Source organism: Lagenorhynchus albirostris, chromosome 1 (genome assembly GCF_949774975.1).
Source record: "Lagenorhynchus albirostris chromosome 1, mLagAlb1.1, whole genome shotgun sequence".
Lineage (NCBI taxonomy): Eukaryota > Metazoa > Chordata > Mammalia > Artiodactyla > Delphinidae > Lagenorhynchus > Lagenorhynchus albirostris.
Window position 1 is genome coordinate 385,573 of NC_083095.1, and position 26,771 is coordinate 412,343.

The window sequence follows — 26,771 nt, forward strand, 5'->3', positions numbered from 1 at the left end:
GCCCCCTGAGCCTCAGCGACCATCTCACCTGATAGCACTTTGCCTGCTCTTGTTACAATTTTATACACGTTTGGTTTCCTGGGTGACATCAATTCCTGCCTGAAAGGCCTCCAGGGGCTTGTGTTTTCTGGATTCAACCTGGACTTGCCCAGCAATAAGTAAAAAGTCCTTCTGGAAGCAGAACTTCAACGGTGGAACGGGAACCGTGTCTCTGCCCTGCAAGTAGCAACCATCACGATCCCGGGACAGTGGGCGTGAGATCCGGGCACATGGAGGCCACACCAGCACCTGGAGAGAAAAGGTGTGGGTGTGTCCTCCGCAACAACAGAAGGAAGTGCCAAATAGAGAGGTGAGCAGGGGTGGGCCCAGGAGACTCAGTTGCAACAGGTCGGGTCAAGTCAGGATTGAGCCAGGTCATGGGCAGGTTTTTTCCAGACTCTTCATTAATGCAGAGTTAAGCAGAGCTTACATAGATCCATGTGTTTTGTGGGCAACACCAGGGAGTTGTGAGTGCAGCTTGCAGAGCCAGTGACTGACTGTCCAGATGGTGACACCGATCCTGTTCCACATCTAATGGCTTCTCCTACAATGTTCACTCCCTCTGGTGTTGTCAGACTTCCTGTTTTAGCCTTTGGGCTGAAATCCATCTCAGCAAGAAGATGCACATGCTTATCAGAGAGGGTCCTAGGACTGGTCAGATGTGGGAAAATAAGCGAGATAATTGGCCAGAGGAGAACAAAGACCTGAAAGGACTGTCCAGTGTAAGTGATTTAAATCACTTTTTACGGCTCTCCTCCTCATTAGGGAGGACGCCCACACCCTTCCTCTCCAGGTGTGTATTTCTGCCTTGCTTCTGTCTTAAATAAATAAACTACTTCTCTATGAGCTCTCCCTCATGTTGTGCTGTGTCTCTGACAATAAACTTTGTACCTCTTTTCATAGCTTTTCCTCCTTGAAACACTCTTGCTTTCAGAGGGTGCAAGAACCAGGGCGACTTTGTTTCTAGCCTCTAGCCCTGCTGGACTAGCAGCTAGGATTCCTGGTTTTCATCCAGGATACCCAGGTACAATTCCTGGGCAGGGAACTAAGATCCTGCCTCAGGACCACTCACTGGTATCTCTCCAAAACCCGGAAGTTCAAGGTAAACTGCGGGTCTCGTCCAAACTGCTGGCTGGAGACTCCTGACTTTCACTGTCTCTCCCATGCTTCTCTGATTTTCTTTCCCACCTTACTTGCACAGCAAGGTTTCTTTTTTACCTAATACTTTAACACCCGCTTCAGGAAGGACTCACTGCACCCTCGCCGCAGGCAAGCCCACTGTTGTCAGTGTCAGATAAAATCCTCAAGTCCTGACCCCCACGGCACTTTCCAGAGTGGCCACCTGCAGTTCCTCCAGGAGTTCCCCCTTCACTCCAGGCCTTGGAAGCCCATACACAGCGATGCTCAGCCTATTAGTCTGGCCACGTTCAAGCAGGCCGCAGTGCTCAGTCTCAAGGATAGACAACAGATCCCCACCCACCACCACCAGAAACATCATGGCAACTGCTCTACACTGGTCCAAATGTCCTCTCCAGGTAATAAAGGAGGACACCTTGTGCAAGGTACCAGGGATGACCAGAGACATCTTGTTAGAAATCAGTGGGGGAAGGAGCAGAGTCAAGATGGAGGTGGGGGAATACGCAGAGTTAGCATCTCCCCACAACAAGGGCTCCTGCCAACAGCTTCTGGGGGACTGTGACCCCCAAGGAGACGGGAGGAACCCCAGAGTGAACCGGTAGGATGGACGTAGGGGGACCGAGGCAGGAGGAGAAGTGGAGGCCAGACAGGCTCTGTGCCCCTGAGGTGGGGGAGATCAGGAGAGGTAGGCAGTAGGTGCTCTCCGGGAAGAGGAAGACGGGAGAGGAGCGGAGGGCGATCGCCTGGCCCACTTGGCCAGGGAGCCTGCTGAGCTCCCAGGTGAGCTCCCCTGCCCTCCACAGCCCCTTCCAGGCCACGTGGGTCCTGGGGGCACAGGAGGGAGGCCGGGGGATCAGGAGAGGCAGGCGGGCGGGGCCATCCAGGAGGAGCAGGACAGGAGAGGAGGGCGATTGCCCTGCCCACTCGGGCCCAGGAAGCCTGCTGGGCTCCCAGGCGAGGCCCCTGCCCTCTGAGACCAGGGGTGGGGAGCACACCTGGGCCCCTTCTGTTCCTTGAGCCTAAGCCCCACCTCCCACAGCCCCCAGGGCGTTTTCCAGCCCTGTGGGTCCTGAGCATTGGCCCCGCCCACTGCCCAAACATCACCCTTGCTTAGGCCCCGCCCTCCACAGCCAAGGTCTCCCCCACCTTCTTTTTTTCCCCTCCTCCTCTTGTTTACTATTGTGGTACTGTTGTACGTTCCAGTTGTTGATTCATCTATATTTTTATTGTTATATTCTTCCCAACATATCTGTTAGTTTCCTAGCCTAATTTTATTTTTTACTTTGTTATTGTTTTTGTTGTTGTTGTTGTTGTTTCATTTTTTGCTGCCCCAGGTGGCTTGCGGGATCTTGGTACACAAGGCTGGGGTCAGGCCAAAGCTCCTGCAGAGGGAGCCCCGTGTCAGAACCACTGGACTAACAGAGAACCTCAGACCCCAGGAAATATTCATCGGAGTGAGGTCTCACGGACTTCCTCATCTCAGCACCAAGACCCAGCTCTACCCAATAGCCTACGAACTCCAGTGTTGGAAGCCTCAGGCCAAACAACCAGTAAGAAAGGAACACAATCCCACTCATTAAAAAAAAAAAGAGAGATGGCAAAAGGATATGTTACAGATGAAGGAGCAAGGTAACAACCTACAAGACCAAATAAATGAAGAGGAAATAGACAGTCTACCTGAAAAAGAATTCAGAGTAATGATAATAAAGATGATCCAGAATCTCAGAAATAGAATGGAGGCACGGATTGAGAAAATACAAGAAGTATTTAACAAAGATCTAGAAGAACTAAAGAACAAACAAACAGAGATGAATAACATAATAACTGAAATGAAAAATACACCAGAAGGAATCAATAACAGAATAACTGAGGCAGAAGAACGAATAAGTGAGCTGGAAGACAAAATGGTGGAAAGAACTGCCAAGGAGCAGAATAAAGAGAAAAGAACGAAAAGGATAGAAGACAGTCTCAGAGACCTCTGGGACAACACTAAACACACCAACATTCAAATCATAGGGGTCCCAGAAGAAGAAGAGAAAAAGAAAGGGTCTGAGAAAATATTTGAAGAGATTATAGTTGAAAAGTTCCCTAACTTGGGAAAGGAAATAGTCACCCAAGTCCAGGAAGCACAGAGAGTCCCATACAGGATAAACCCTAGGAAAACACACCAAGACACATATTAAGCAAACAAACAAAAATTAAATTCAAGGAAAAAATATTAAGGGAAAAACAAAAAATAATATACAAAGGAATCCCCATAAAGTTATCAATTGATTTTTCAGTGGAAACTCTGCAGGCCGGAAAAGAGTAGCAGGATATACTTAAAGTGATGAAAGAGAAAAACCTGCAACCAAGATTACTCTACCCAGCAAGGATCTCATTCAGATTCAATGGAGAAGTCAAAAGCTTTTCAGATAAGCAAAAGTTAAGAGAATTCAGCACCACCAACCAGCTTTACAACAAATGCTAAAGAAACTTCTCTAAGCGGGAAACACAAGAGAAGAAAAAGACGCACAAAAACAAACCCAAGGGCTTCCCTGGTGGTGCAGTGGTTGAGAGTCCACCTGCCGATGCAGGGGACACAGTTCGTGCCCCGGTCTGGGGGGATACCACATGCCGCAGAGCGGCTGCACCCGTGAGCCATGGCCGCTGGGCCTGCGCATCCAGAGCCTGTGCTCTGCAACGGGAGAGGCCTGCGTACCGCAAAAAAAAAAACACAATTAAGAAAATGGTAATAGGAACATACATATTGATAATAACCTTGAATGTAAATGGATTAAATGCCCCAACCAAAAGCCACAGACTGGCTGAATGGATACAAAAACAAGACCCTTATATATGCTGTCTACAAGAGACCCACTTCAGACCTAGGGACACACACAGACTGGAAGTGAAGGGATGGAAAAAAATTCCATGCAAATGCAAATCAAAAGAAAGCTGAGTAGCATACTCATATCAGATAAAATAGACTTTAAAATAAAGACTGTTAAAAGAGATAAGGAGGGACACTACATAATGATCAAAGGATCAATCCAAGAGGAAGAAATAACGATTATAAGTGTTTATGCACCCAGTATAGGAGCACCTCAATACATAAAGCAAATAATAACAACCATGAAAGGAGAAATCGACAGTAACACGATAATAGTAGGGGACTTTAACACCCCACTTACACCAACGGACAGATCATCCAAACAGAAAATAAATAAGAAAACACAAGCTTTAACTGACACAATAGACCAGATCGATCTGTTTCATATTTATAGAACATTCCACCCAAAAGTGGCAGAATACACTTTCTTCTCAAGTGCACACGGAACATTCTCCAGGATAGATCACATCTTGGGTCACAAATCAAGACTCATAACATTTAAGAAAATTGAAATTGTATCAAGCATCTTTTCTGACCACAACACTATGAGATGGGAAATCAATTACAAGAAAAAAACTGTAAAAAAAAAAACCCCATAAATACATGGAAGCTAAACAGTGCACTACTAAATAACCAAGAGATTGCTGAAGAACTCAAAGAAGAAAGTTTTAAAACACATAGAAACAAATGACAATGAAAAGAAGATGACCCAAAACCTATGGGACGCAGCAAAAGCAGTTCTAAGAGGGAGGTTTATAGCAATACAATCTCACCTCAAGAAACAAGAAAAATCTCAAATAAACAATCTAACCCTGCACTTAAAACAACTAGAGAAAGAAGAACAAAGAAAACCCAAAGTCAGTAGAAGGAAAGAAATCATAAAGATCAGAGCAGAAATGAAGAAGACAATAGCAAAGGTCAATAAAACTAAAAGCTGGTTCTTTGAGAAGATAAACAAAATTGATAAACCCTTAGCCAGATTCATCAAGAAAAAAAGGGAGAGGATGCAAATCAATAAAATTAGAAATGAAAAAGGAGAAATCACAACTGACACTGCAGAAGTACAAAGGATTATAAGAGACTACTACAAACAACTATATGCCAATAAAATGGACCACCTCGAAGAAATGGACAAATTCTTGGAAAGTTACAATTTTCCAAGACTGAGCCAGAAAGAATTAGAAAATATAAACAGACCTATCACAAGTAATGAAATTGAAACTGTAATTAAAAATCTTCCAACAGCAACAAAAAAAATCTTCCAACAAAAAAAAGTCCAGGACCAGATGGCTTCACAGGCGAATTCTATCAACATTTAGAGAAGAGCTAACAGCCATCCTTCTCAAACTCTTCCAAAAAATTGCAGAGGGAGAAACACTCCCAAATTCATTCTATGAGGCCACCATCACCCTGATACCAAAACCAGAGAAGGATGTCACAAAGAAAGAAAACTACAGGCCAATATCACTGATGAACATAGATGCAAAAATCCTCAACAAAATACTAGCAAACAGAATCCAACAGCACATTAAAAGGATCATACACCATGATCAAGTGGGGTTTATTCCAGGAATGCAAGGATTCTTCAATGTACGCAAATCGATCAATGTGATACACCATATTAACAAATTAAGGAATAAAAACCACATGATCATCTCATTAGATGCAAAAAAAGCTTTTGACAAAATTCAACACCAATTTATGATAAAAACTCTCAAGAAAATGTGCATAGAGGGAACCTACCTCAACATAATAAAGGCCATATATGACAAACCCACAGCAAACACCAATCTCAATGGTGAAAACCTGAAAGCATTTCCTCTAATATCAGGAAAAAGACAAGGATGTCCACTCTCACCACTCTTATCCAACATAGTTTTAGAAGTCCTAGCCACAGCAATCAGAGAAGAAAAAGAAATAAAAGGAATACAAATTGGAAAAAAAGAAGTAAAACTGTCACTATTTGCAGATGACATGATACTATACATAGAGAATCCTAAAGATGCCACCAGAAAACTACTAGAACTAATCAATGAATTTGTTAAAGTAGCAGGAAACAAAATTAATGCACAGAAATCTCTGGCATTCCTATACACCAACAATGAGAAGTCAGAAAGAGAAATTAAGGAAACACTCCCATTTACCATTGCAACAAAAAGAATAAAATACCTAGGAATAAGCCTGCCTAAGAGACGAAAGACTTGTACTTGGAAAACTATAAAACACTGATGAAATAAATCAAAGGTGACATAAACAGATGGAGAAATATACCACATTCTTGGATCGGAACAATCAACATTGTGAAAATGACTGTACTACTCAAAGCAATCTACAGATTCAATGCAATCCATATCAAACTACCAATGGCGTTCTTCACAGAATTAGAACAAAAAATTTTACAGTTTTTATGGAAACACAAAAGACCCCGAATAGCCAAAGCAATCTTGAGAAGGAAAACCGGAGTTGGAGGAATCAGGCTCCCCAACTTCAAACTATACCACAAAGCTACAGTAATCAAGACAAGTATGGTGCTGACACAAAAACAGAAATATAGATCAATGGCACAGGACAGAATGTCCAGATATAAACCCATGCACATATGGGCACCTAATTTACAACAAAGGAGGCAAGCATATACAGTGGAGAAAAGGCAGCCTCTTCACTAAGTGGGGCTGGAAAACTGGACAGGTACATGCAAAAGAATGAAATTAGAACACTCCCTAATACCGTACACAAACATAAACTCAAAATGGATTAAAGACCTAAATGTAAGACCAGACACTATAAAACTCTTAGAGGAAAACATAGGAAAAACACCCTTTGACATAAATCACAGCAAGATCTTTTTTGACCCACCTCCTAGAGTAATGGAAATAAAAACAAAAATAAACACATGGGACCTAATGAAGCTTAAAAGCTTTTGCACAGCAAAGGAAACCATAAACAAGACAAGACAACACTCAGAATGGGAAAAAATATTTGCAAATGAAACAAAAAAGGATTAATCTCCAAAATATACAAACAGCTCATGGAGCTCAATATCAAAAAATCAAACAATCCAGTTAAAAAATGGGCAGAAGACCTAAATAGACATTTCACCAAGGAAGACATACAGATGGCCAAAAGGCACATGAAAAGATGCTCAACATCACTAATTATTCGAGAAATGCAAATCAAAACTACAATGAGGTGTCACCTGATGCCAATCAGACTGGCCATTATCAAAAAAATCTAGAAACAATAAATGCTGCAGAGGGTGTGGAGAAAAGGGAACCCTCCTGCACTGTTGGTGGGAATGTACATTGATACAACCACTGTGGAAAACAGTATGGAGGTTCCTTAAAAAACTAAAAATAGAACTGCCATATGACCCAGCAATCCCACTACTGAGCATATACCCTGAGAAACCCATAATTCAAAAGAGTCATGTACCACAATGTTCATTGCAGCACTATTTACAATAGCCAGGACACAGGACAACCTAAACGTCCATCGACAGCTGAATGGATAAAGAAGTTGCACATATATACAATGGGATATTACTCAGCCATAAAAAGAAACGAAATTGAGGTATTTATAGTGAGGTGGATGGACCTAGAGTCTGTCATACAGAGTGAAGTAAGTCAGAAAGAGAAAAGCAAATACCATATGCTAACACATATATAGAGAATCTAAAAAAAAAATGGGGAAGATGGACACAGTTTCAGGGCATGAATAAAGAGGTAGATGTAGAGAATGGACTTGATGACATGGGGTGGGAGGGCGAAGCTGGGGCGAAGTGAGAGTAGCATCAACATATATACACTACCGAGTGTAAAACAGTTAGCTGGTGGGAAGCAGAAGCATAGCACACGGAGATGAACTCGGTGCTCTGCGATGACCTAGAGGGGTGGGATAGGGAGGGTGGGAGGGAGGCTTAAGAGGGAGGGGATACGGGGACGTGTGTATGCATATGGCTGATTCACTTTGTTGTGCGACAGAAACTAACACAGTGTTGTGAAGTAATTATACTCCAGTAAAGGTCTATTTAAAAAAAAAAAAACAGAACAGAAATCAGTGGGGGAGTAGAGGACACTTCACATCCCATTAGCACTGAGGTCAAAGGAAATCCAGACACTCTGAGTCCCCTTCCGGCGCCTCCTACTAATGTTTCCAGGATGCTGGACTTCATTTCTAGGAGCACTGTTCTCGGTTGCAGGCTATTCAACATGGGAGGATCCCCTTTCTAAGCCAGATGGGCTGAGAAAGGGGAAGCTTAGGTTCTGCTGTAACACTGCCTGGCCTTTATATAAGTTGGGGGTTGGGAAAATGGCCTAAAATGTGTCTCTTACAGTTAGATCTTTTTGCCACAGGATGGCAAAATGTACTGAGGTTCCCTATGTTCAGGCCTTTATGGCCCTTTATCATAACCCTGCTCAATGTGGCTCCTATAATCGAACGCCTGAGAAATCAAAAAAAAAACAACTCTCCTGACATTCTAAATGATCCTCTTTTAACCACCACCACCCTGCACCCAGCTCTCAGGGGGGAAACCAAGCTTCTCCCACTCATGCAAATTCCCTCCAGATTCTTCGGTCAAACTAAGACCCCCCACCTCCCCAGAGGGACAACCCCTGATGGGACAGTGTATCAGCCAGCCTGCCCCTGTTATTAGGGCCAATTTGAGCAATATTTGGTCTATATTTTAGCTATGAAACTATGACTACAGAAAAAGAAAGACGATTTTTTTGACACTGGATGGACACAATATTCTTTAGACTCCGGAGAAAGTTGGTTAAGGTAAAATTCATTTGAAATTACAAAACTGGTTCTTTTTGCATGTGCAGTTAGAGAAAGCTAGCTTGTTAAAACACTTTTTTTCAGAATTCTGACCCTGAGAGAACAAAAATATGCCTAGGGGAAAACTTGAAATTAACTCTTATGCTGTCCTTGAAATACAGACGTAGCCCACTTTGCCTGAGACTTCGGCCTTGGATTAATTAGTAGAACTTCAAGCCAAGAAAAAGAAAGAGAGAGACAAAGAGGCATTTAAACCTCAAGTGGAAACTATGAGATCTCTGTCTGGATGTATTTATGCCTCAGTTAAGTGTCTTTGTCTTTGGACAATATCGCAGAGGTTAATTTGTAAATGAGCTCTATTTACTTGGCTTTTTTTTTTTTTTTTTTTTTTTTTTTGCGGTACACGGACCCTCACTGCTGTGGCCTCTCCCGTTGCGGAGCACAGGCTCAGTGGCCATGGCTCACAGGCCCAGCCACTCCGCAACATGTGGTATCTTCCCGGACCGGGGCACAAACCCGTGTCCCCTACATCGGCAGGCGGACTCCCAACCACTGCGCCACCAGGGAAGCCCTACTTGGCTTTTTAAAAGTAAGCACTTACAAATCAAGCAATTCTAAATAGAAGAGGTACTAAGCTAAATAAATTTCAGGTTCACATGACCTGGGAAATATTCAGTGTTGAATCTCTTACAACGTTTGTACACTTTGGAAATAATTATGTTTCGGTTTTTCCAGATTTTTGGCAACTTGAAACTTTAGAGCTTTGCTAAATCAGGTCAAATGAGAAGAACTCATTAAAGGTCTAAATCATGTTTAAGATAAAATACTGGAATATTGATTGCTGAACAAATCTAAATTTACCTTTTGTCTTCTTACAAGAGGGGAACTAAAGATGTTTCGCTTTATTAGACACATGCCTTGTACCACACTGAGAAAAGAAATTGTGCTTTGTGAAAGTGCATGTTTTTAGAGGTTATGGAATACGTTCTTAAGGTCGCTAATCAGAAAATGCCAACATGACAAACAGTTCACAATTGCTTTCGTCTTGGTTTTCACTAGAGATTAAGGTTTTTAGGGGTTAAAAATTATAATACATCATTAAAGCTACTAAAAGGATAAGGGAGGGACTTCCCTGGTGGCATGGCGGATGAGACTCTGCGCTCCCAATGCAAGGGGCCTGGGTTCGATCCCTGGTCAGGGAGCTAGATCCCACATGCATGTCACAACTAAGAGTTCAAATGCCACAACTAAGGAGCCTGCCTGCTGCAACCAAGACCCCACACAACCAAATAAACAAATAAATAAATATTCAAAAAAAAAAGGATAAGGGAAACATTTCGGTGTGTGAAGCAAGTAGAATATATGTTGTCAGTGATAGAAGATATGAAGACTGGAATTTGGTTTTCTCTCTCTGTTAAGAGAACAAAGTTTCCTTGGAAAGCTGCCTTTGGTGACAGATTGTATGAATTTATTTGACTTTAAGTGATTTATATTTGCTTTTAAAATCTTTTGTCACTTTGGTTGAGTAAATAAGAATTATTTCACAATGACCTATGATTCTATTTGACTAAGTGTTTTAAAACTTTTTGATATTTTTAACAAACTTCCCAAGAGTCAAATTCTAATTAAAGTTCTTCTGACCTCCAGCTAACTTTGAGGTGCTTCAGAGGGCCCCTGGAGCATCTCCAAAAATATGTATTGAACTAACTGGGATTATTTGACAGATTCAATTACAGGAGAAACATTGTCAAATAAAAGGTAATAATAACAGAATCTGTAAAGATTATGGCACGTGCAGACAAAGTTCATTCCACTTCTACAAAAAGATTAACCCCTCATTGTCAGACTTCTGCCATCCTGATGTCCTTGTAGCATGGCAGTGGTCTACTCCAAAATCAGAGAAATTGAAATGGGTCAACAGTAACTGTAAGTTAAACAGTCAGGGCTATGGGGAATCCAAGATGGCTGGCTGCTTGGCTTTTCCCGGCTCCCTGGCAAGCCTCATTTTTTATTTGATGGGTTAAAGCCTTCGCTGGCTGCAAGGCTGATGCCCTCACAATGAAAAAGGAAATGGTTAGAAAATGTGTTTTCCACTGGGGGTACACTTTCTATAATCTCCGGTGATCAAGGCACCCACTTCACTGGACAAATCATACAAGCCTTAACTAAAAACCTTACAAATTTCTTAAAATTATCACTGTCACTATCACCCTCAACCATCAGGCAAGGTCAATAAAACTAATGGAAAAACTGGACTCAAACAAAACCAAAACTAATTACATGGGATCCAACGAACTGCTAACTAGGATTATAATTTTTATGACTTTTGTCTGACATCTTACTGGCTTCTAATCTTTGTTTTTCAGATATAGAGAAGCCCTTCTCCTCAAGCTACTTATGGTTTACAGCAATTAGGTGATTTACACCTGTGGGGAAAATGAAAACGTTTTTCTTTTCTCTCTGCCTTGTCCCTCCAGAAATTGCAGACACTTGGTTATGAGCAGACTTGTCAGGTAAATTAAAGAAAGACTGTCTCCTGACATGTACAGGAATCTCCAAATATTTGGGGACCTCTAGAAGAGAGAGATCCACCAGGCAAAATGTGACGGCAGGACATTGGCATGGCTTCCTTGGCCTTGAGGAGCCTTTTGTGAATTTAGTCTGGACTCCTTCTGAGGAATTACACCAGAGTCAGTATGGAGGAGCCTATGTGGTCAATGGGCCAGACTTATTTTAAAAACAAATTAGTCTTGAGTTGGCTGTGTTTAGTGGAGATGAGGGTACTTTAGGGGGGGAAGAAAAAGAGGATTATGTTTCACTAAATATTAAATTCTAGATTTGTTAACTAAGGTGTTTACTAAAACCCGCTTCCCAGATGGTCCCTTGATGTTATGTTATATTGCTACAAGATTTAATTAAATTATTAAGAGGACACTCTAAGTTTGTTTCTGAAGCTTAACTTCTGTAATCAGTCTTTGGATAAAGATCTCCACTATCTACAAACAGGAGATTAACACCAGGCTATGGTCATTTAAGTTTAAAGGAACCAGCCTAGTAATACTAGAAAAAACAGACTAAGTGAGGCAACCTGGGGATATACTGGGCTGCACCTAATGAGAGCCCTTGACCTACCTTCTTACTTATGACCTTACTAATAAGTACTGCTAGCTATTTTATTTTTATTGCCTGTTTTACAAAATCATTCTTTCTTACATTACCAAATGTGTGACTGAGCCTCTGATAAGATGATAATATAGAGTCCCATATGAGGTCAATGATTGTAATGGTGTAACTCTAGGTATGGGAAGAAACACAAAGAGGGAAGAGTTTCCTGGACCATAAGAGACTAGGGAGACAGGTGGTCCAGAGACTTTGGGCTACTGTTAATAAGGCCTACTCCAGTGACAGCACATTGAGTGGCCTGTCAAATAAATCTTTGCCAGAACTGGGAATGAGCATTCCTAGCGCTGTAGGACGAAATGGTCATGAAATGCCCCCCAAACCTTGGTCAGATTCATGACCATGAAGGGACCCTGCCAGCTGGAGACTGGCGCTTGTTGCCTGCCTCTGCCAGGATTAAATCATGAGCCATTACGGCTGCCAACCGTCAACAGCCCCTGCATGTAGTTCAAGGTGGAGCTCAGGAAAGAGGCACTCTGTGCTCTGGGAGAAACTGACGGAACGGGCCTTCAGATAGATGTTCCCAGGTAAGGATTTTTAAGAACAAAATTCTTGCATCTTCTCATACTAGAAAAACACTAAAGTCATTAATGGTGACAATTGTTTGGGCTGTTAAGGAAAAAACTACAATTAAAGGTCGAGATGGAAGAACTGTGGTTCAGACATCCAAGGTAATACTAGGTGACACTATGGGTGTGATTTCAGACAGTCCGTGTATTGCTGAGAACTTAAGTTTTATGAGCTGTGTCAGATGTGAGGCCATCAGCTATTCTCAAGACAACACCAGCTGGCAGCTGGTAACTGCAACCTTACGTCTGCAAGGTCTCCTCTCGTACCTGCTACATTTTAGACAATGAAATTGCTTTAGATCAGATGGTAACAAGATGAAAAAACATGTATGATGACAAATTATGTGTTAATACCACACTAAGCTTTAAAACCCACTTAGATAAAACCAGATAAGTGGCCACCTGGCTACAAGTATCTTCGAAATGCCAGGTCCAGACTGGTTTTCAGACTTATTTTCCTGAAAAGAAAGGAGATCGATTTTGTCTATTAACATTCAGGTTGCCCAACTACTTCTAACTGGGTCTGTTACACCTACATCAATCACAATGGGCTAATAAAAAAGACGTTGTGGCCAAAAGACCAAAACAGAAGCAGTATTTTAAGAAATTCAATACAGACTTTAAAAATAGTCCACATCAGAAAAAAAAAAACTTTTATAAAAACGTATATAACCATGCCAAATGCTCCATTCCTTTGGACAGGGTAACCCAAGCGCTGACACTGCCTGGACCACCAGCAAAAACTGCTATGAAACATAACCTGGTTCTTACTCCTACTTGGGCCCCTGGTTACAATAATTCTTTTGCTGATCTTTGACCCCTGCCTTCTTTTAACCAACTTGTTTAGTTTGTTCTCTCTAGAACACAGCAGTCTTCTAGACAAGATGACAATAATGCAAAGATTCCAGCCACTCCTCAGAACAGGTCCTGCCAAAATAACAACAGAAGTCACCCCGGGCCCCTTAACAAAACGGAGCTCTGGGCTTCCCTGCAAAAAAAAAGAAAAAGAATGGAGCAAGAGCTCCATGACCCCCAACTAGGTAGCATCTGCGAGCCCCATGCCAGCCTGAAGAAGCTGCAGAAGACAGACGTTCACCCTTCATCTTCCCAATAAAATATCACGTGGTTCACGTCTCTCAGGGGAGATTTGGGGTAAGAGACAGATGGGCCCCTGGGCTGAGCCGCTGGAGCGTGCCAACAGAGGAAGCTGGAGCTCTGTTTTCCCTGACACTCCAAGGACAAAGTCAGGGGCAGGAGCTGAGCCCTGCTGGAGTAAAGAGATAAGACGACCACGTCCATCGCTCCTGAGGTCAGGGAAAGCTCCCCGACTGCACGTGCGCAGGGAGCCTCCTCGGGGGTCAAACAGGGAGGGCGTGCCAGCCCATAACGTGTTGTCAAACTTCCCGCTAGCCTTTGCGTTGGAATCTTTTTTTTTTTTTGCGGTACGCGGGCCTCTCACTGCTGTGGCCTCTCCCGTCGCGGAGCACAGGCTCCGGACGCGCAGGCTCAGTGGCCATGACTCACGTGTCCAGCCGCTCCGCGGAATGTGGGATCTTCCCAGACCGGGGCACGAACCCGTGTCCCCTGCATCGGCAGGCGGACTCTCAACCACTGCGCCACCAGGGAAGCCCGCGTTGGAATCTTTCTTGTCAAAAAGATATAGACTTGTCAGGAGGGCCCTAGGGCAGGTCAGATGTGGGTAAAGAGGCGAGGTAATGGGCCAGAGGAAGACAGAGATCCGGGAGAGCCGCGCTGTACAGACGAGCCGAGCACCCCTTCACTTCTCATCAGGGAGGACGCCCACACCCTCTCTCTCCAGGTGAGTATTTCTGCCTCCTCCTGTCTTCAATAAGCTACTTCTCTAGCCCACATGTTGTGCTGTGCTTCTAATAAGAAACTTTATACCTGCTTTTTAGTTTTTGCCTCCTTAAAACATTCTTGCTTTCAAACAGGGCAAGAGACAGGGCAACTTACCTTCTAGCCTCCGGCCCCTGGTGGTCTAGCAGCTAGGATTCCTGGCTTTCATCCAGGATACCCGGGTTCGATTCCTGGGCAGGGAACTAAGTTCCCGCCTCAGGACCGCTCACTGCTGTCTCTCCGAGAACAAGACCTCCACCCATGGCACTTCCGGGTTGGGGGCTACAGTGTCTCTCGGGATCCCCAATCCCAGACTAATGCTGAAGGTACGGGACAGCCCAGGGGGCGCCCTCAGGGTATGAGGGTCAGTGTCCCCCAAAGATGGGACGACCAGTCTCAGCCTACACACAGCAGTGGACAGGCTGCACGCTCTCTCTCACCTAGAGGGCCATTTTCGGGCCCCAGTGACCATCGTGAACTCTGTCCCCCGGGGAACAGCTGTGGCCGGAATAACAACTGCCCGCTGACCGTGCACGTTACACTGGCCTTTGGTCAGATATCAAGGCCACGGATGGAGCCACGGAGAGGAGGAGGGAAGAGGTGGAAGACAGAGGTCTGGAAGGGAGGTCACCCCGGCAGGTAGGCAGGACGAGGCAGGGACTGGGCTGCAGGCTGCGCCCAACCACACACTCTCCAGGGTCAGGAGAGGTGCCCACCAGGGTAGGGACACCCAGAGGGCTCAAGCAAGGGCTGCGGTGGGCAAACCAAGCACAATCCCTGCAGAAGGTGGAAAGCCACGACAGCTGGGGTGCGCACCCTGTCCCCTGGGTCCACCACACCCCACACACCCACAAGAGACACCCCGGCTGCATCTGGACTCCCCCAGGCCCTCTGAGACAGAAACCACCCAGAAGAAAAGGGAACTTCAGGAAGCAAGTCGTGCCACACGGTTTCAATCCACTTCTTAATATTTGCAGGGTTGTGGGCAAGGAGTTCACACTTCCAGGAACTGGTTACCAGCCCTAGGAAGCAGGGCTGCAGACACAGAGCACAGCCCTGAAGAGCCACATGTGCCTGGGGCCAGAGCAGGGAGGGGGCGTGGAGCCCTGGGCTGCAGGGGAGCGCGGCCAGCAACCCAAGCCTTGGTGAGTGGGGTCTGAGAGGACCAGGGCAGGCAGTGGAATGGAGCCACGGAGGGAAGACTGGCCTCGGGGACCCACAGAGCGGCGGGAGCAGCCCAGCGGGCACGGGGAAGGCGGGCTGCCCAGGGCTCACGTGCTGCCCAGGGCAGGGACTAGGGAGCCCAGGCAGGGGCGTGTCCACACCAACAGGGCTGGAAACACAGGGGCGGCAGAGCTCGGTGGGGCCGCTTGGCCTTCGAGGACCGTGATGGGCTGGGGGCCGGGAGCCTCAGGGCTTCGCTCGGCCAGACGCGCTGCAGGCATAGGGCTGGGCTGGGGCTGAGGACGAGGCCAGGATGGACAGGTGGGTCTGAGCGAGGACAGAGGGAGGACGCTGGCTAGCACAGGGGCAGGAGAGCCCCCCATGGGGGGCTGAGGGCTGGGGCCGGGACCCAGGACAGCGGGAGCGCCGGAGCACAGCAGGCAGGGCTGGCCTGGGCTCCTGTGTGCCCCGAGCTGTCCGCACAGGGGAGGGGCTGAGCACGCAGCTGCACAGGCTACACAGGGGGCGGGGGGAGCCAGGGCCTGAGGGCCGGGAGCAGGGGCTGGGGGCCGGGAGCGGGGAGGCAGAGGGCAGGTGACCCGGCAACTGGAGGGAGAAACGACCAGAGCAGGATGCCGGGGTGGTGGGAGAAAGAGGGTGAAGCTCGGAAGGCCAGGAGCTCCTCTGGGAGGGGCCCACGGTGCGACAGGGGCTCTGCCAGGGGAGAGGGGTCGGACACAGGGTGGGCACCTAGCGTCTCCAGGGAACAGAGCTCAGCCCTGGGAACGAAAGGAGGCAGGAGGGAAGCTGCACTAGGGTGAGGGCTCGGGGATGGGCCAGAGGGGCAGGGGTGCTGAGCCAGAGCTCCAGGGACAAGTGGCAGGGAGGCAGCAGGTGAGCAGGGGGCTGGGGGGGCAGGGGGCTGCCCGGGAGCTTTGGGGCAGCAGGTAGAGCTTGTGCTGGTGAGCAGGGGGCAGGGAGGGCAGGGGGCTGCCCGGGAGCTTTGGGGGAGCAGGTAGAGCTAGTGTAGGTGACCTGGGGCAGGGAGGACAGGGGGCTGCCCGGGAGTTTTGGGGGAGCAGGTAGAGCTTGTGCAGGTGAGCCTGGGGCTGGGAGGGCAGGGGGCTGCCTGGGAGCTTTGGGGGAGCAGGTAGAGCTTGTGTAAGTGACCTGGGACTGGGAGGGCAGGGGGCTGCCCGGGAGCTTTGGGGGAGCAGGTAGAGCTAGTGTAGGTGAGCCTGGGGCTGGAGGGCAGGGCGCCAGGGGCTGCCTCAGGGGTTCTGGGAAGCAGGTAGAGCTAGTGTAGGTGACCTGGGGCTGGGAGGGCAGGGGGCTGCCCGGGAGCTTTGGGGGAGCAGGTAGAGCTAGTGTAGGTGACCTGGGGCTGGGAGGGCAGGGGGCTGCCTGGGAGCTTTGGGGGAGCAGGTAGAGCTTGTGCTGGTGAGCAGGGGGCAGGGAGGGCAGGGGGCTGCCCGGGAGCTTTGGGGGAGCAGGTAGAGCTACTGTAGGTGACCTGGGGCTGGGAGGGCAGGGGGCTGCCTGGGAGCTTTGGGGGAGCAGGTAGAGCTTGTGCTGGTGAGCAGGGGGCAGGGAGGGCAGGGGGCTGCCCGGGAGCTTTGGGGGAGCAGGTAGAGCTAGTGTAGGTGACCTGGGGCTGGGAGGGCAGGGGGCTGCCTGGGAGCTTTGGGGAACCAGGTAGAGCTAGTGTAGGTGAGCCTGGGGCTGGAGGGCAGGGCGCCAGGGGCTGCCTCAGGGGTTCTGGGGAGCAGGTAGAGCTTGTGCAGGTGAGCCTGGAGCTGGAAGGGCAGGGGGCTGCCAGGGAGTTTTGGGGGAGCAGATAGAGCTTGTGCAGGTGAGCCTGGGGCTGGGAGGGCTGGGGGCTCCCTGGGAACGTTGGGGGAGCAGGTAGAGCTAGTGTAGGTGAACCTGGGACTGGGAGGACAGGGGGCTGCCCGGGAGCTTTGGGGGAGCAGGTAGAGCTTGTGCAGGTGAGCCTGGGGCTGGGAGAGCTGGGGGCTCCCTGGGAACGTTGGGGGAGCAGGTGGAGCTTGTGCAGGTGAGCCTGGGCCTTGGAGCACAGGGGGCTGCCTGGGAGCTTTGGGGAACCAGGTAGAGCTAGTGTAGGTGAGCTTGGGGCTGGAGGGCAGGGCGCCAGGGGCTGCCTCCGGGGTTCTGGGGAGCAGGTAGAGCTTGTGCAGGTGAACACGGGGCTGGGAGTGTAGGGGGCTTCCCAGGAGCCTTGGCGGAGCAGGTAACGCTAATGCAGGTGAGCCTGGGTCTGGGAGGGCAGTGGGCTGCCCGAGAGCATGAGGGAGCAGGTAGAGTTTCTGCAGCTGAGCATGGTGGGTGGAAGGGTAAGGGGCTGCCCCAGGAGCTTTGGGGTAGCAGGTACGCCTTGTGCAGGTGAACAGGAGCCTGGGAGGGGATGGGACTGCCCTGGGAGCTTTGGGGAGCAGGTAGAGCTTGGGCAGGTGAGCAGAGGGCTGTGATGGCAGGGTGCTGCCTGGGAGCTTAGAGGGAGCAGGTGGCACTGTGCAGGTGAGCACAGAGTTGGGAGTGTGGGGGGCTGTCCCGGGACTTTTGGGGGAGCAGCAGAGCTTGTGCAGGTGAGCAGGGGTTTGGGAGGACAGGGACCTGCCCAGGACCTCAGCAGACCGGGTACTGGGGTGAGCAGGTGAGTAGGCAAGTGTCATAGGGTGCAGGGACCGTTGGTGCTGTGGGCCCAGCGCTCCAGGGACAGTAGGCAGTCCGACGCCAGCTGAGCAGATGACATGAGGGTACAGCATCCCTGAGCTGAGCCCAGAGACCTGAGCCTAGGGCACTGGCAGGGCAGGACGCAGGGCAGCTGGCAGTGGGGGCAGAGCAGGGAGTCCTACAGGAGAGCGGGCTGGGGGCCCCCCTGGGGTGTGCGGAGGGCCCAGGGCAGGAGAGAAGGGACACAAGGGCAGGGACGACTCAGGCCTGAGACGGTGAACCGGAGCTCAGATGGGCAGAGGCTAGACACTCGATGGACAGGAAGCCCGGGCTCAGCTGAGGGGCCAGGATGAGGGGTGGAGGCAGGTGAGGGAGCATCTAGATGAGGGGAACCTGAGTGCCCTGAGAAAGGAGAGCAGCCTTTCCGCTGGAGCTCAGGGGGCTGGTAAGGCCGGGCGCAGGGGGCTACCCCAAGAACTCAGGGGAGCAGGCGGGGTTGTGCAGGGCAGCAGGGGGCTGCAAGGGCAGGGGCTGCCCACGAGCCCTGGGGTCAGGGGACGAGGGCCTGAGCTAAAGGTGCTTTGGTCTGGTGGGAGGGGCCAGGCGGACGGCAAGGCCGGGTGGAGAGAGGACCATGGGAGGGAAGGTCTCTGAGGCTGAAGGGGCAGGGGCATGACTGCGGGGACCTGATGGGCTGCAATTCATGGGCCCAAGGTCCCCAGTTTTCCAGGCGCCTGTCGGGGCTTGAGACAGGAGGGTACGACGTGCCAAAGTGAGGTGGGGTTGGCAGGGCAGTGGACCTGGCTGAGGGCGTAGGAAGGGCCCTTCAGGGCTCCGAAGGGGCTGCAGGTCTGGGCTGATCAGACCAGGTGCAGAGGGGACAGGTCCAGCCAGGGAATGCTGCTTGGCGTGCTAGCACCCTGCAGGAGAAAATGGCGAGGGGCAGTGCAAGGCTCCCGGGGATGCCAATGGGCAGAGTGATCCAGAACACACAGGCAGAGAGCAGGCCAGGACAAGGGGACAGGAGCAGAGCAGGGTAGTGGGCTCAGGGAGCAGTAGCCACTGGTCAGGGCTCAGACCGAGGGCCTGATCAGGCCAGACACCCACAGGAGGACTGGGGCTCCTGGGACTTTAATCCAGGTGGTCACCCAGCCCTGACTGGGCTGCTGAGTCCAGGACCCACAGCTGCGAAGGCAGAGAACCGCAGTGGCAGAGACCATGCCAGGCCGCATCTCTTCAGACTCTCTGGAAGCACATAGTCTCTGAGCTCAACGGTGCCCCAGGCCTGGACACCTGATGCCCTGCCTGGACCCTCGCAGGGGTGAGGCCCTGGCAGTCACACGGCCTCCTCTCTCACAGCTTCCGCCACGGCCCCGGAAGTCTACGCTCTGTCTCCCAGCTGTGGGGACACACCTAGTGCCACAGTGGTCGTGGGCTGCCTGGTCTCGCGCTACATCCCTGAGCCAGTGACCGTGACCTGGAACTCGGGCATCCTACCCAGCAGCGTGCACACCTTCCCATCCGTCCGAGGGTCCTCGGGGCTGTACTCTCTCAGCAGCACTGTGACCGTGCCTGCCAGCACCTCGTCCGGCAAGACCTTCACCTGCAACGTAGCCCACCCGGCCAGCAGCACCAAGGTGGACAAGCGCATTGGTGAGAGGACGGGCCGCAGGGAGGGTGTCCACTACGAGACAGGCCCGGGGTCAGCCCTCCCACCTGAACGGACCGCACACCAGGGATGGTGAATCCCACCCAGGGTGTCACGGGAGGCCTGTCTCTCTCCCTCACCTGAAGGCCTCCCAGGCTCAGGGAGGGGGTCCTCTGGGCGTTTCCACCAGGTCCAGGGTGGGCACAGGCTGGACGCCTCCCCCAGCCCCTGGGGCCACAGAGTGGGCACAGGTCTCACCTGCCAAAACCTGCCCCTGCCCTAAGCCCAGCCCCAGGCCGTCCCCAACCCCGGTAACCTCCAGTCTGTTCTCTGCAGAAATCAACGGCCCAAACCCCTGTTCCAGGTGTCCCAAATGTCCACGTAAGTCAGCCGGCCTCACCCTCCACCCCTTGGAGGTGGACCTTGACCAGCCATGGCACTGGGGGGGCGGGATGGATGGGTGCCCAAGAGGAGGTCCACCCAGAGGCTGACCCCCCACCATGTCTCCCCGACCAGCCTGTCAGCTCCCAGGAGGACCGTCCGTCTTCATCTTCCCCCCGAAACCCAGGGACATCCTCACAATGTCCCGAAAACCGGAAGTCTCCTGCATGGTGGTGGATGTGAGCAAGGAGGACACTGATGTCCAGTTCTCCTGGTATGTGGACGATGTAGAGGTGCGCACGGCCAAGACGAAGCCAAGGGAGCAGCAGTTCAACAGCACCTACCGTGTGGTCAGCGCCCTGCCCATCCAGCACCAGGACTGGCTGAAGGGAAAGGAGTTCAAGTGCAAGGTCAACAACAAAGGCCTCCCGGCCCCCATCGTGAGGACCATCTCCAAGGCCAAAGGTGGGTCAGGTGGACGGGCGCAGGAGGGTCCCTGGGGGCCAAGAGCAGTGACCATCGTGCTAACAGCCATACCTCTCCCCACAGGGCAGCCCCGGGAGCCGCAGGTGTACGTACTGGGCCCAGCACAGGAAGAGCTGGCCAAGAGCTCGGTCAGCGTCAGCATAACCTGCATGGTCACCGACTTCTACCCGAGCGACATCGACGTGGAGTGGCAGAGAAACGGGCAGCCGGAGCCAGAGGGCAACTATGGCACGACCCCACCCCAGCTGGAGGCCGACGGGTCCTTCTTCCTGTACAGCAAGCTCAGGGTGGACAAGAAGAGCTGGCAGCGGGGAGACACCTACACGTGTGTAGTGTTGCACGAGGCCCTACGCAATCACAACACGCAGAAGTCCATCACCCAGTCTTCGGGTAAATGAGCCCCACGGCGTTGTTGCCCCAGCGAGCCCTCCCTCCCCTTGGGCTCTCAGGGTCCAGCGAGGACGCCTGAGCCCCAGCCCTGTGTACATGCCTCCCGGGCGCCATGAATAAAGCGCCCAGCGCCGCCCTGGGACCCGCAACGCTGTCATGGTTCTTTCCGAGCAGAGCCCTGGGGCACGCGGGCCTGCGTGGGGCAGGGGGGCCCGGCTCTGGGTCACAGTTTGTCACCACCAGTGCGGGAGAGCTGACCCCCTCAGGGCCGGACCCAAGTGTGCGGGCCTGCGCAGGCCACTTGGGGGCTGCCCGAGGCCGGGGAGGGCCCCTCCAGGAGGGGACAGCTGCTCCGGCCGCCCTCCACCCTGCAGCTGCTGGGGCTGGAGTGTGTGCCCGGAATGGGAGAAGCCCACCAGGGACCCTCAGGAGAATGAGTGCCCACTTCTTCCCGCCCCTGCTCCAGCCCAAGCTGTGGGACACTGGCCGTCCTCGTCCCCACATTCCTGTCCCCGGCTCCAGAGTCCGCGTGCCGGCTCTCTGCCCTCACGGGGGCCACACACAGCCCGGGGTCGGGGGACGGCCCTGCTGCACTGTCAGGCACGGGAGATCAGGACCCCCGCCCCTCAGGCCAGGTGGCTCTGCCCTGCTTGTCCCTGCCAGGGCCAGGCCTGTGCACTCGTGGGGACACTCATCCCTGTGCCCACAAGGGGCAGAGGCAAGCAGCCCTGAGTGCCCAGGGAGGGACCCTCCATACGCGCCCGTGGACACTGAGCCCAGAGCCATTGAAAACAAGCCCCCACTGAGCCACACCAGCCGGCACACCACCGCCTTCATCCACATGCACTCACCTGCCCGCGTACACACGTGTGCAGTGCACCCACCACAACACCCACATGCGTGCACACACGCGGGCCTTGCACACGGGCCCTCCCACAGGGCAGCCGCACAGACGCACACCCGACCACAGAGCTGGGTCTCATGAGCCCTCACCGTAGACCCCAGGCTGGTCCCCACCCTCCAACGCCCACGGGACAGAGACCAGCACTGTGCTGCCCCTTCCCTGGGCCAGGGCCCACAGCCCACGCGCTCTGCTGACACTCCCGCCCTCCGGGTCTGGCCCCCAGCGGGAGAGGCGGCCGGGGCCTGAGCCACTGTCCTGCGGGGGGTCCGGGCACCCTCCCCGCAAGCGCCCCAGCTCAGCGCACAGCACAGGGGAGGGAGCAGGACCCACTGGCCAGGCCGAGACGGGGGCCCAGGCTGGAGGAATGGGGGGCTGGGGCCGGTGCTCAGCGGCTGTCCTCAGGTGCCTCTGGCCCGGCCCACCGGGGCATCCCGCCACCACCGCGCCACACTGGGAGCCGCGCTGCGAGGCCCCATGAGCCCAGCCCTGCCCCCGGGGGCAGGCACAGCACTGACCCCACCCTCCCTGTGCAGAGCTGCTGCTAGAGGAGGAGACCTGTGCTGATGCCCAAGACGGGGAGCTGGACGGGCTGTGGACGACCATCTCCATCTTCATCACCCTCTTCCTGCTCAGCGTGTGCTACAGCGCCACCGTGACGCTCTTCAAGGTGGGCGGGCCGGCCCCGCGGCGCCCTCGCTGCCCCCACTGTGTCTCCTCCTGGCCCCCGGCCCCTCACTGTCCCTCAAGTCCCCTCACTGTCCCCTCACAGTCCCTCACTGTCCCTCACTGTCCCTCATGGCCCCTCACTGCCCCTCACTGTCCCTCACGGTCCCTCACTGTCCCCTCACAGTCCCTCACTGTCCCTCACTGTCCCTCACGGGCCCTCACTGTCCCCTCACAGTCCCTCACTATCCCTCACTGTCCCTCACGGGCCCTCACTGTCCCCTCACAGTCCCTCACTATCCCTCACTGTCCCTCACGGGCCCTCACTGTCCGTCATGGGCCCTCACTGCCTCTCACTGTCCCTCACTGTCCCTCACTGTCCGTCACGGGCCCTCACTGTCCCTCACTGTCCCCTCACAGTCCCTCACAGTCCCTCACTGTCCCTCACTGTCCCTCACGGGCCCTCACTGTCACTCACTGTCCCTCACTGTCCCTCACTGTCCCCTCATAGTCCCTCACGGTGTCTCACTGCCCCTCACGGGCCCTCATTGTCCCTCACTGTCCCTCACTGTCCCACACTGTCCCTCACTGTCCCTCAAGTCCCCTCACTGTCCCCTCACAGACTCTTCACCTTCCCTGACTGTCCCTCACTGTCCCTCACTGTCCCTCATGGCCCCTCACTGTCCCTCACTATCCCTCAAGTCCCCTCACTGTCCTTCACTGTCCCTCACGGTCCCTCACGATCCCTCACTGTCCTTCACTATCCCTCACTGTCCCCTCACTGTCCCTCACTGTCCCCTCACAGACCCTCACTGTCCTTCACTATCCCTCACTGTCCCCTCACTGTCCCTCACTGTCCCCTCACAGACCCTCACTGTCCTTCACTATCCCTCACTGTCCCCTCACTGTCCCTCACTGTCCCTCACGGTCCCTCACTGTCCCTCACAGTCCCTCACTGTCCCCACTGTCCCTCACGGTCCCTCACTGTCCCTCACTGTCCCTCAAGGGCCCTCACTGTCCCTCACTGTCCCTCAAGGGCCCTCACTGTCCCTCACTGTCCCTCACGGGCCCTCACTGTCCCTCACTGTCCCTCACTGTCCCCTCACAGTCCCTCACTGTCCCTCACTGTCCCTCACTGTCCCACACTGTCCCCTCACAGTCCCTCACTGTCCTTCACTGCCCCTCACGGGCCCTCACTGTCCTTCACGGTCCTTCACGGTCCCTCACTGTCCTGCACTGTCCCTCACTGTCCCTCACTGTCCCCTCACAGTCCCTCACTGTCCCTAATGGGCCCTCACTGTCCCCTCACTGTCCCTCACGGGCCCACACTGTCCTTCACGGTCCCTCACTGTCCCGCACTGTCCCGCACTGTCCCTCACTGTCCCTCACTGTCCCCTCACAGTCCCTCACTGTCCCTCACTGTCCCTAATGGGCCCTCACTGTCCCCTCACTGTCCCGCACTGTCCCGCACTGTCCCTCACTGTCCCCTCACTGTCCCTCACTGTTCTTCACTGTCCCCTCACTGTCCCTCACTGTCCCTAACAGGCCCTCACTCTCCCTCACGGGCCCTCACTCTCCCTCACTGTCCCTCACTGTCCATCACTGTCCCCTACTGTCCCTCACTGTCCCTCCCTGTCCCTCACTCTCCCACACTGTCCCCATCATGGCCTCCTGTCCCCCCGGAACTCCTCGCTGTCCGTCGGCCCGGGGAATGGGGACAGGCCCTGGGGGGCGGCCTGGGTGATTTCCAGCCTGCGCTCACTCCCGCTGCCCCTCAGGTGAAGTGGATCTTCTCGTCGGTGGTGGAGCTGAAGCAGACGATTGTCCCCGACTACAGGAACATGGTCGGACAGGGTGCCTAGCGCTTGCTACGGGCTGCGTCCTGGGCTGCCCCTGACCTATAGGACCACGTCTATCCCCCTGTGCCGCTCAGCCTGCGCCAGGCCTCTCCTCCGCCCGCTGACCTCGCCAGCCTCTGAGCTCACGAGCACCCTCACCTGCACCCCCGGCCTCTGGCCTCGTGGCCACCACAACCTGCCCCCCACCCCACTCACAGACCCGAGGGGACCGCAGGTGATGCCCAACCTGAGCTGATGTCCCCGCAGGACACCTCCGGGACCCCAGGGACCACCGGGAACACCCGGGTCGGCGTGGGGGTCCCCCTCGAGCAGGAGGAGGAGGCCGGCATCTGGGCCTGGCCCCTGCATCTTGTCCCGGCCGAGCTCCAGTCGCAGGGTCCCCGGGAGGAGGGCCTGTGCCAGATGCTGGAGGGGGGCCGCCCGCCTCTCCCAGCAGGAGAGCTTCTGCAGGTGCCGCTAACGGTCCCTCAGGTCACCTCCACCGAGGACGCTGCTCAGAGCAAGGCCCGGGCCCGAGGCCGCTGCAGGAGCCCCAGCGCGGGAGGCGGTGAGGTCCAGCCAGACCGGCCTCCCGGGGAGCACGCTGTTGACCTGGTGCCCCGCGGGCTGAGCTGGAGGGGCTCCCGGAAAAGAGGGCAGAAGGCGCGGCCAGCCCATCCTGCAGCCAAAGGCCTGAGGCACGTACAGCAGGAGCTCCGCCTGCACCGGGGTGGGGGTGAGAGACGCGACCCGCGTAGGGCCAGCCTCGGACCCCGGGCCCCCGCCTCAGGGCCCGGTACCAGCTCTCCGGTCTCTGCGGAAAAGCGCAGTCAGCATGCGCGTGTGGTGGAGCTGCTCCCAGACTGGAGAGAAGGGCCCCGTGATCGCAGCTCGGGAGGCCTTTCTCCTTCTGAACGTGGGGCCCGTCGATGCTCTTCGCTGTGTCTTCATTTTGTTACGACAATAAAGCGTTCTTTACAGTCGCCTAGCTCGCTGAGAAGTCTCCCTAGGTTGACACGCCGCCTACCCTCGGGAAATCCACAGCCAGTCTCCCCCATGCCACCACCCAAGCCTGGGGTTCCCACCTGGCCTGTGGGTGCAGGGGCGAGCCAGGGGCCTGGGGGAGCCATGGGGAAGCCGCACGTGTTGGGTGTGTCTGCACAGGCGGCTGTAACAGACACCACAGGGGGCCTTTGACCACAGACGTCACTGTCTGACACCCTGGAGGCTGGAATCCCAGATCCTGGAGGTGCAGGGCTGGCTTCTCCCGAGGCCTGGCTCCGTGCCACGTAGACGCCGTCTTCTCCGTGTCCTCACGTGGTCGTCCCTCTGTGCGTGTCTCTGTCCTAATGTCCTCCTCTTTTAAGGACGCCAGGCAGACTGGATTAGGACCCACCCTAGAGACCCCAGTTTACATCACCACATCTTTACAGACCCCATCTCCAAATACAGTTACATTCTGAGGTCCTGGGAGTCCGGGCTTCAAAGCTGGAATTTGGGGACACAATTCAGCCCAAAACAGCCGAGCTGGGTGCGAGAAAGGAGGACCGGGGGGACGCCAGGACCCCAGGCCAGGAGGGGCAGCGGTGGGGACGGGCTGCCAAAGGGGAGCAGAGCCAGACCCGGCTCACCGCTCAGGACAGACGGCAGTGAGAAGGACCGCAGGAGGGGAGGGGGTCGGGTGGCACTGAGCTCAGCTGGCTGCACAGAGGTGACCAGTGTGTCACAGGAGAAGCAGGAGTGGGGCTCCAGGGGCTCTGGTGAGGGACCAGGAAGGGTGGCCGTGCAGAGGCGATGAGGCCGCTGTGCCCGCCGGCCGGCAAGGATGCAGGGATGGGTCAGGACTCCGCCCTCACGGAGACCAGGGACCCATCCCTCCTGGTGATTCCACCTCAGAGGAGACACACCCCTCCCCAGAGGGCAGAGTCGGGATCCACAGCTGTCAGCCCTTCTCAGTAAAACCTCCAAAAAAGTGGGCCGGGGTCTGGGTCGGGTGCTGGCCGTGCTGGGCTCCCTCAGGCCGGCGTTTCAGGGGGGCTGGCTCATCCCGGGGACGCGGCCTTGGGCTGCCGGAAGCCACGCTTGTGTTTGTTGCAGCCTTTCAGGGCGAGGGGACTAGCAGGACAGCCCCCCAGACCGGCAGCCGGAGTCTGCTCAGCAGGGACGCTGC

The 26,771-nt window shown here is 53.4% G+C and overlaps 1 protein-coding gene and 1 gene segment (V, D, J or C); both read left to right on the forward strand.

The window, feature by feature from the left end:
• Positions 1-21,337, forward strand: part of LOC132515482 (Ig gamma chain C region-like) — a 29,717-nt gene extending 8,380 nt beyond the window's left edge. The window contains 6 exon segments of the C gene segment in view: positions 14,990-15,072; positions 15,765-15,918; positions 19,651-19,944; positions 20,276-20,320; positions 20,456-20,785; positions 20,870-21,337. Coding sequence covers positions 14,990-15,072; positions 15,765-15,918; positions 19,651-19,944; positions 20,276-20,320; positions 20,456-20,785; positions 20,870-21,204 — 1,241 coding nt within the window.
• Positions 21,338-22,649: 1,312 nt separating this feature from the next.
• Positions 22,650-25,798, forward strand: LOC132515581 (uncharacterized). Its single transcript, XM_060141981.1, has 2 exons — positions 22,650-22,767; positions 24,542-25,798. The coding sequence occupies exon 2, from the start codon at positions 24,857-24,859 to the stop codon at positions 25,796-25,798; it is 942 nt and encodes a 313-aa protein (XP_059997964.1). The 5' UTR covers positions 22,650-22,767; positions 24,542-24,856.
• The last annotated feature ends 973 nt before the right edge of the window (positions 25,799-26,771 follow it).